Source organism: Galeopterus variegatus, unplaced genomic scaffold (assembly GCF_000696425.1).
Source record: "Galeopterus variegatus unplaced genomic scaffold, G_variegatus-3.0.2 Scaffold2901, whole genome shotgun sequence".
In the NCBI taxonomy this organism is placed as follows: domain Eukaryota; kingdom Metazoa; phylum Chordata; class Mammalia; order Dermoptera; family Cynocephalidae; genus Galeopterus; species Galeopterus variegatus.
Genome location: NW_007729012.1, coordinates 43,964 through 54,034, shown reverse-complemented (window position 1 = coordinate 54,034; position 10,071 = coordinate 43,964). Strand labels below are relative to the sequence as shown.

Below are 10,071 nucleotides of genomic sequence, written 5' to 3'. Positions count from 1 at the left end.
GATCCCACATACAGACCGATTCCCGCTCACTGGTTGAGCGAGGGGCGGGCGAAACACCGCGGGGTGCGATCCCGTTGCCGGTCCCGGTCCAGTACGGGCGCGACACTGAGGGTTGCGGTTCGTTGCCAGACACGAAAAAAGAGACAAAAAGGAAAAAAAAAAAAGAAAGAAAGAAACTGTAGGGGCAGAAAAGGTATGATCCCCTACTCACCTTTCATAAGGGTCACAGCTGACATTCCAATGATAAAAGACAGGTTAACAAGAGAAATGCATAACAAATTTATTTAATCAAAGTTTCACACAATTTCCATCAGAAATGGAGACCCAAAGACACAGGGAGAACTATTTTTACGTCTAGGTGTGATAAAGAATGGACAGCCATGTGGAAATGTGATTGGACAAAAGGTAATAGACTAACAGTAATCGATCTAACAGTAATAGATTAAGGTGGGGGGAAACTCAGCAAGGCCTGTCAGTTCAGATTCTTCCTGGCCTCTCTGCATAGCCTTCTTTCCCCTGGGTATGGGGTGGGACCCTTCTCGAATGAGGGCCTTCCAGGGAAAAGGGAGTTACTGTCCTAGATTTTAAGGCTTGCTTTGGGCAAGCAGGGTTGTAGTTTATATGACCCACCTTGGAGAAGAGGAACTCAATTCAGGGGAGAAAAAGGGGTGGGAGACAGGAGGGCAGGAGAAGGTCTTCTGAGGCTGCTTCTGAGGACTTCCAACCTCATTGAGTTCAAAGCATGCCAAAGCACCATAGTTTGGGGTATTGTTTTCTGAGTCCCAGCAAGACTAAACTGCACTGGGTAGAATTAAATGGCTTTGTTTTCTCAGTCCCTGTCTTCAGGTGAGCTCTGTCAAAACTCCTTTTTCTGTCCAATAAGGACATCTCAGGCAAGTGTCCAGTCCAGTTGAAAACTTCAGTCTCATATCCAATTAATCACTTATCACCTCTGCCCTCTGCCAGACCAGGCAAGGCCTCTGGGCCCTGCAAAGAGGTGAGGACAGGATCTGCCATCTCCCCACCTCCCTCTGCTGAGTTTCTTTCTCCCATGGGGGCTGGACTGGGAGGAGAGGGTGGGAGAGGGGAGCACTTACTCATCACATACTGGCCCGGTACTGCCGTGCCTCTCTCAGCCGCCACCGCACCCCCAGTGAGGCCATCTATGTGGATAATGCCCCAATGCCACTCTCTGGGGCATGGGTGGATCCTTTGCCAAGGTTTTCTGAGCTGTGTGGCTGCAGAGTTTGCTGATGTGTGCCATATCCCTCCCCTGCCGCACCTGCTCCTATGGTCCAGCCCAGGGTGAGCACCAGCAATAGCTCAAACCAGATCCTTTCTGTGGTGTCCTGGCCAGACCAAACACTGCAGGCTGCTCCCTGGCCAGCTCCTTTCCACCTGCCTCTATCCCACCAGAAATGAGGTGCCAGCCTCCCCTTCTTACAAGCACCCCAGAGTACCTCTCTGGCTTCAGAAGGGACGGTACCCCCGCCCCGCCCTTCCCCCTGAGGAGAAGCAGGGACAGCTGCAGTGCTTTGCCCCAGGCCAACAGCTCACCACCTGCCCTCTTCTCTGTGCCCATCTTCTGCTTACATAGTTAGGGAGAAGCTAATCAGACAAATTTGTCCCCTTGCGACTAACCCCTAGTGGGGGTCTGGTTCCCCTACTATTTTCTGCTCTTTGCACTTGGTGTCTCTTTGTGGGGTGGTGGGGACAGCCCCTCTGAGCCAGGGGCTGCATCCTGACATCCTCCCATCAGAGTGCTGGTGTGAGGGACTCATAAGAGGAAGTGCTTGGAACAGCAGCGTGTCCTGGCTGGCTTCGTCCTTGTTGTCACTCACTACTGCCGTCCCCAGGGCCTCTGTGCTCTGCTCACTCTACAGTTGTCTCTCTCCATCCAGACTCTCCCTGCCTGGCTCACTCCTGCTACGTGTCTTCCAGAGCAAATCAGATCCTTCCACTCTTCTGCTTACAATGGTGCCCTTCAGGTTAAGGCAAACTCCACAGGATGGATGTCAAGGCCCTCCCCGTGTGGGGAGGGGACAGGGTGAGCTGACGATGAGCCTGAGGCTCTCCAGGTCACCCAACTGGAGCGGCCACGCATGTTCTCAGCTGGCTTCCTGGGTGTCGGATGCTGCGCTGCTCACAGATCACCTTACAAAGGGGGAGCAGCAGGGGTTAGAGTCCCTCTCCCAGAGCTCAGCCCTGTTGTGCAGACAGCTGCACCCAGTTCAAGCATGCTTCTCCGCAGGACGCTAAAGAGAGCAACCCTTATCCCGCCTGTGAGTGTGAACCTTCACCGAGGCCACTGTGGCTTGCCTGAGCCCTGTGCTCACCTCCCAGGGTTACCTCCCAGAGCTCACGTTAGCTCTCACCTGTCTTCTGCACTGACGCTTGCACATCACTATGCTCCAGCCTCGCCAACATCTCCTGGGTGATGCTGCTCCTTCTGCGTGGAAGCCTCTTTCATTTCTTCCCACACTGCTCCTGCAACCTTCCGGCCCTAGGCTCACCTCCTCTGCTCCCCTGAGGATTTAAGCACAGCTGCAGCAGCGTACTTTTCACAGGGTGGTGGGCATGGACCACAGAGAACCTCTGGCCCCACTCCAGGAGCTCCAGGTTAGTTGAAGATACTGATAGGCAAAGATGCAGCAGGATAACGCAAGTAAGTACTGGAGAGTGCACAGGTTCCCTGTGGGGCGGCAAGAGGAGTGGCTCTGCTAAGGCCTAGAGAGGAGGCCTCTGCCAAGGGCAGGCCACCTGCATCCGGTGCCTGGCAGCTGGAGCTGCATCCTCCTCCCCACCCCCAGGTGACTCCTGCTGACATGACCATACCAGCCTGGGGTGGGCAGAGGAGCCGCTGTCCACTTCCACAGTGGCCCCAGCGAGGATGCAGCAGCCTTCCCATGATACCCATGGCACAGGCAAGGCTGGATCATTCAGGTAAGTCTCTACCAAAGGCTTCCAAGAGAAGGGGAGTAGCGAAATAACAATATTAATAATAGTACAACCAACATTTATTGTTTACTGTATTCCAGGAGGTGCTTCTACATACTTTATCAATATTAACTTACTTAATTTTCACTAATAAGACTGTTATATGGATGCTGTTGTTATACCCATTTTATAGATGAGGAAACTGAGGTTCAGGAAGACTAAGGAACTTGCCTGTGGTCACATGACTAATGTGGCAGAACCAGAATATAAGCCCAGTCAGTTTGTTCCCAAGCCCTCACTTTTTAATTTTTTTTAACTTTTTTTATGGAAAAATTCAAACATAAACAACAGTAGAAGGATATAACTGTAATAAGACCTCCTCTACCTTTCACTGACTTCAACGACTATCCACACACGGCCAACCTTGTTTCACTACATGGCCACCCCCTCTACTCCTCTGTTATTTTGAAATCAATCCCAGACATTATATTATTTCACTCCAGAATGTTTCAGAATTTCCTGAAAGATAAGAACTCTCTTTTAAAAATATATATATGTATAGTTACAACACTATTATCTTGCCTAAAAAATTAACAGCACTTGCTTAATATTGTTAAATATTTAGTTACTGTTCGAATTTCCAGTTGTCTCACAAATGCCATATTGTTATCACAGCTTCTTTGAATCAGAATCCAAATAACTCTGTCTCTCCTGCTCTCTCTCTCCATCTCTCTTTCTTTCCTTCTGTCTCAGCCCTGCAATTTAATTACTGAAGAAACTGGATTGATTTTCCTCTTAAATTTCCCACAGTCTGGATTTTGTTGATTGCAACCCCATGGTGTAGATTACTCATTCCTCTGTTCTCTGTATTTCTGTAAATTAGTAGTTGGATCTTGATCAGACTTGGGTTAGGATTTTTGGCAAGACTATTTCAAAGGAGGTATGGTGCTCTTCCCTGGGAAGGCACATGATACCTAATTGTCTCTTTTCGTGGTGGTAGCAGTGGTTGACGCCCAGTGCTTAGATCTCTAATTCACTGGTGGTTGCAAAATGGTGATATTCCAATTCTATCATTCCTTCTTCACTTACTCTTATACAGAGACACTCCTCCTCCTCTACTACTTAGTTATCCAGTGCTACAATTTATATAGAAAGGAGGTTTTATTCCTTTCCATTATTTACCAGTTTTCATAGAGTTTGTTTACTGGCATCCTATATTAGTCAGCATTTTCCTGAGAGACCATTAGGAAATAGAGATAGAGATAGAAATAGACAAATACATGAGAGGGGATTTATTAAGAGAATCAGCTCACGTGATTACGGAAGTTGTGAAGTCCCACTACAGAACGTCTGTAAGCTGAAGGCCTTGGGATGCTGGTAGCGTGGCTCAGTCCAAGTCCTAAAGCCTTAGAACCAAGGATGCTGATGGTGTAATTCTCAGTCTAAAGCCAAAGGCCTGAGAAACCAGGCACTGCTGGTTTAAGTCCTGGAGTCCTAAGGCCAGACAGCCTGGAGTTCTGAAGAAGAGAGTGTACCAGCTCCAGGGGAAACAGAGAGAAAAAAATTGCCTTTCCTCTGCCTTTTTTGTTCTATCTGGGCCCCCAGCCAATTGGATGGTGCCACCCACACTGAAAGCAGATCTTCCCCACTGACTCACATGCCAGTCTCCTCTGGGAACACCCTCACAGACACACCCAGAAGTACTGCTTCACCAGTTCACCAGGTGAAGTCAAGCTGAAACCTAAAATTAACCATCACACATCCTCTATAGAGATCAATTAAATTTGGGTTTCTTGGGAGTTTTGTATATTTTTGTTTTTGCAGTATCATTTCAAACTTGTGGTATATCTGATGGTTTCAATTCATTGTAATCATTAGGATTACTGATGTTCAAATTATCCCACCTTTGGGCCGGCCCGGTGGCGCACTGCTACAGTGCACCGCTTGGGAGCGCGGCGGCGCTCCCGCCAAGGGTTCGGATCCCACATACAGACCGGTTCCCGCTCACTGGTTGAGCGAGGTGCGGGTGCAGCACCGAGGGTTGCGATCCCGTTGCCGGTCCCGGTTCGGTACGGGTGCGACACTGAGGGTTGCGATCCGTTGCCAGACACGAAAAAAGACAAAAAGGAAAAAAAAAAAAATTATCCCACCTTTGGCCCAGAAGGAGCCTGTTAAAGTCACTCGGAATCCTTGCAACATGGTCCTAGTATGATTTGGGAGTTTTCTTGTATTGTAATAAGATAAGAGGTTGCAGGCCCCCAACCCTCTCTTGACTCCACACAGAGATCAGTGATGGCCCCTGCATATCTCTCTAGGCAGCTGATATTTGGTATGACACATTTATTCACCTCTTGGCAGAGCATGGGCGAGAGTCATGCATTGGAATACGGACCATTCAGTATCTCTCAGACGCAGCAAGCAGCTCTCCACGCCCCACCCCCGCTATCTATACAGATGTTCCCACTATCTCCAGGGCCTCCTCCACACCCACAGACCCTCCTACATCTCATAATATGGTTGAAACTGTCAAGCCTAGAAAAGGTCCCTTGATCAGTGATTTCCTGTGTCCACTGGATTTGTGGGTCCCATAAGCCACGTGGCAGGACCTCCACCTTTCCCAGGGCTGCCCCTCTCACCGTCTCTTTGGGGCACCATCTGCCTTCACTCTGCTCCTCACACAAATGCCATCTACATCAGTCCCCTGGGCTGCTGACATAGCTTCTGGGCTGTCCACCGAGACAGGCCATTCACACTTGACTCACGTTGGGGCTTCTGTTCTCTCTGCTGCTGCGCCCGCTGGGGTCTCCTGACTGCTGGCTTCTGGACCTCCTCCTTCATGGTCAGGTCCAGCTCTCATCTCTCTGGGAACTGAGCTGCCACTCAATGGTTGTGGTCTGACCCTGGCCTTAGGTGCCCCTTGGGGACTGTGGTCTCTGCCACCACAGCCAGGTGTTCTCAGGCCCTGGCCACACCAGGCTATCATCTTTCCTCCTCATGTCCTGATCCTCTGCCGGGGATCCACTGCACTGCCCCACTCTGCGCTATAACATGGATGCACCAGAAGAAGCTGAGCTACTGCTCCTGGGAGGAAACGGAGCAAGGCCCACTCCCCCTTTCCAGGCTATCAGAGGAAGAACCGGGGGATGGGGGCTGATCCTGTCTTGCAGCAGGTAAGGTGCTCATGCAATTTGAGAATATTCTCAAACCCTGAGGAAAATTGGGCTAGGTGGCCCTGCCTGCCAGGCTGTGACTGACACCTGCATTTCCCACTTAGGCGGGGGGTGAGGGGTATCTGTGGGTCAGCACACTACCAAATCTTGCTCCTCCCTGGGTGACCATTAAGATCAATGAGCCGAAGCTGCAGGCTTAATCTGGAGCAGCCTTAGAAGGTATTCCCACAGTGCTGATCAGGCAATGGAGGCTTTGGATCTCTCTGAATGGAGACGCCAGAGACTAATTTCATACCTACCTCGATCTCCTTCCCCTCTGCAGCAGGCCCCCATCCCCAGCTAGTTAATCGAAAACATCCTGACCACCTAACATGTGCCAGGCATTCACTCCGTGCTGGGGACACTGCTGAGCAGTGGGAGGAGTAGGTGACCCATGAGCTGGCTGCCTATACTTGTGCCCCACCAGCTCCTGAATTGTAGGGTCACTTCCAGGCAGGGCAGCTGAGCCACACTGTCAGGTAGTTCTTTGACACTCCATAGAATTGCCCCCACGTCCCCCCTCTGCCCCATTCTTCATCATTTTGGAGACTGCAGGCAGCTTTGTGAAAGCCTCCTGGTCCAGCCAGCCTGGTTGCCAACTCCCCGCAAGTGTGCTCTTGACCAAACACCCATCATCACAGGCATCCATGCTGGGGGGCCAGTGACTCATAACACCACTCACTAAGCCACACTTCCAAGACTAGATTAAAAAGCTAAACACTCTCTCATGGATTGGAAAAAAGCCCACACTACCCAAAGATTCAATCTAATCCCTATCAAAATCTCAAAGGCATTTTTTGCAGAAATAGAAAAAAAACTTAAAATTTATATGGAGTCTCAAAGGACCCCAAATAGTTGAAACAATTTTGAAAAAGAACAAAGTTGGAGACTTCACTCATCTTGATTTCAAAACATACTGCAAAGCAACAGTAACCACGTTGGTATGGTACTGGTGTAAAGACAGCCATGTAGACCAATGGTAGAGAATATAGAGCATACGTGGTCAAATCATCTTCAACGAGGATGGAGGCTACTTGCTGGGGAAAGGACAGGCTCTTCAACAAATGCTGTTGGGAAAATTGGACAGCCACAGGGAAAACAATGAAGTTGGACCTTTATATCACATATAGAAATTAATTCAAAATGAATTAAAGACCTAAAGGTAAAACCTAAAACAAACAACTCCTGGAAGGAAATATAGAGCTCTCGTCTCTCTCTGCACCACCATTTGCCATGTGAGACCTCTGCATTGCTGTAAAGCCACCACCAAAGACTTACCGGTGTGTTCCCTGGACTTTGGACTTCCTAGCCTCTGAAACTGTCATGGGCTTGGGTTGAGCTGGGAGCTCTGAGCCACACAACAATCGCCACCTGATGATGCTGCGATGATGTCACAAGTGGAGCTCGCTCCTCCCCCACCGCCAGCTTCCTCAGGGCTGGGCAGAGGAACCAGAGAGAAAATCCACTTTCTCAAGCACAGCTTTACCATCCACCTCACTCACTCCCTGTCAAGTTCACTACCAGCACAAAGGGGCCCAAATAATCAAGAAATGATGTCGAGTGATAATAAAATTAAATCTAGTGACAAAAACAAACCTACTCACCCCAGGATTGAACCCAAGACCTTTGATCCCAGGTGTGAACAGAAGAGTGAGATGCCAGCCCAGCTGTTTAAAGAAGCTGCTGAAACACTGCTCTGAAAAGAGCCCACAGGAGAAGTGTCCAGCACCAAAGTGCCCGCCGCCCTGCCTGTGCCCTGTGTCCTGCCCCCAGCCGTGCCCTCCACTGTGCCCCCCACTCTGCTCTCCCAAGCCCTGCGTCAAGCCCTGTCCTCCTAAATGCCCACCTCTCTGCCCACCCTCCTGTCCATCCCTCCATCCACCCCCAGAATGAGGCACTGTGGTCACCACCCAACCCCACGCCCACCACCATCTCCACCACATGCAACGCCGTGGGGCTGAAAACTGAAACCATGCACACTGACAAGTGAGCATGTTCCTCTGCTGTGCAAGGCTTCTCCTGGTGTTTGGCGGGTTTGGGGGGTTTTGTTGTTGTTGTTTTACAGCACTAAACCACCAAGAAGCCATCCCCGGAGAGTGAGGCTAGAACCCCCCACTATCAACAACCTTTGAGGACTGGCTTCCCCTCTGACCCCACCTGCTGCTTAGAGGGATGTGCTTTCTTCTGTAGGGTGTGCCCAGGGAACACTGGCCTCTGTTAGAGCATAGCCTGAGAGATCCACAGACATGGCTGCAGTTGTAAAATGTCTAACGGCAGGAAGCAGGAGGGAGTGGGAAGAGGAGTGGGATGTTCAGGAAAAAACATTCTAGTCCCCTTTGCTGTTAGTCCCGTTGCATAGTGTTTAGGCAGAGGGGCTCTGAGTACAGGCTGCAAAGGTTTAAAGCTTAGCTCTGCTCCCCAGCAACTTTGTGACCTTAAGCAAGTTGCTTAACTTCTCTGTGCCTCAGTTTCCTTCACTCTGCAAAAAGAATGATGATACTAATAGTACTGTTGTTACAGGGTTGTAGTGAGGCTTAAAGAGTTAACAGATTCCACGTGCCTGGTTTACTGGAACATAGCCAGTGCTCAGTGAAGGGAGTACCCTGCACCTGCCCAGGTGTAACACTCGCCACACCTCAGCTTAATAGTTCTGTGCTTCTCTTCTTCGTCAGGCTGTATGTCTGTCTCCTGAGCACAATAGTCAGGTTCTAACTTACACCTGTAGGCACACAGCTAACCATTTTTTTTAAAAATGGAAAAAGCATTGTGGATTATACCAGTTTCAATGACCTGACTTTGATACTGAACTATAGCTGCATAACATCACTATTGAGAGAATCCCACTGAAGGGGACATAAGACCTCTACTTTTGCAACTTTGTGAACCTACAATATTTTAAAATAAAAACTTCAGTACAAAGCAAAAAAAAAGAAAAAAAGAAAAGAAAATATAGGAGAAAAGCTCCAGGACATTAGATTTGGCAATGATTTCTTAGATATGACATCAAAAGCATAGGCCACAAAAGCAAAAATAGATAAATGAGACTATATCAAACTTAAAAACTTTTGCACACCAAAGGAAACAATCAATAGAGAGAAAAGACAACATACGGAGTGGAAGAAAATTTGTAGATATTTTATCTGATAAGGGGTTAATATCCAGAATATGTAAGGAACTCCTACACCTCAACAACGACAACAACAAAAACGTAACCTAACTTTCAAAATGTGCAAAGGACTTGAAAAGACATAAGACGATATACAAATGGTCAGCAGGCATATGAAAAGATGTTAAACATTGCTTATTATAAGAGAAATGCAAATCAAAACCACAATGAGATATCACATGCCTATTAGGATGGCTACTATCAAAAGAACAGAGAATAACAAGTGTTTTCACGAGGAGGGGGAGAAACCGTGCACTGCTGGTGGGAATGTAAAATGGTGCGGCCATTATGGAAAACAGTACGGAGGTTTCTCAAAAAACTAAAAATAGAACTACCATGTAATCCAGCAATTATGTATTCACTTCTGGGTGTATATTCAAAATACTTTAAAGCAGAATTTCAAAGAAGTATTTGCACATTCATGTTCGTTGCAGCATTACTCACAACAGCCGAGAGATGGAAACAACCTGAGTGTCCCTCAACAGCCTAATGGGCAAAGAAATATGGTATTCTACACAATGGAATATTATGGAGCTTTAAAAAAGAAGGAAATCTTGTCACATGATCCAACGTGGATAAACCTCAAAGACATGATGTTAAATGAAATAAGCTAGTCACAAAAAGACAAATACTGTATGAGTCCACTTATGCGAAGTAGTCAAATTCACTTAGCTCAGTTGGTTAGAGAGCAGTGTTACAACACCAAGGTCAAGGGTTTGAATCCCCATGCCAGCCAGCCACCGAATAAATAAATAAAGT

The 10,071-nt window shown here is 48.2% G+C and overlaps 1 protein-coding gene across 1 annotated transcript in view; it reads right to left on the bottom strand.

Moving 5' to 3' along the window:
• Positions 1 to 5,775, bottom strand: part of LOC103599286 (complement C1q-like protein 2) — a 32,941-nt gene extending 27,166 nt beyond the window's left edge. The window contains exon 1 of the mRNA XM_008583398.1: positions 5,700 to 5,775. Within this exon, the coding sequence (XP_008581620.1) occupies positions 5,700 to 5,775 (76 nt within the window). The remainder of the gene's footprint in view (positions 1 to 5,699) is intronic.
• Positions 5,776 to 10,071: the final 4,296 nt, after the last annotated feature.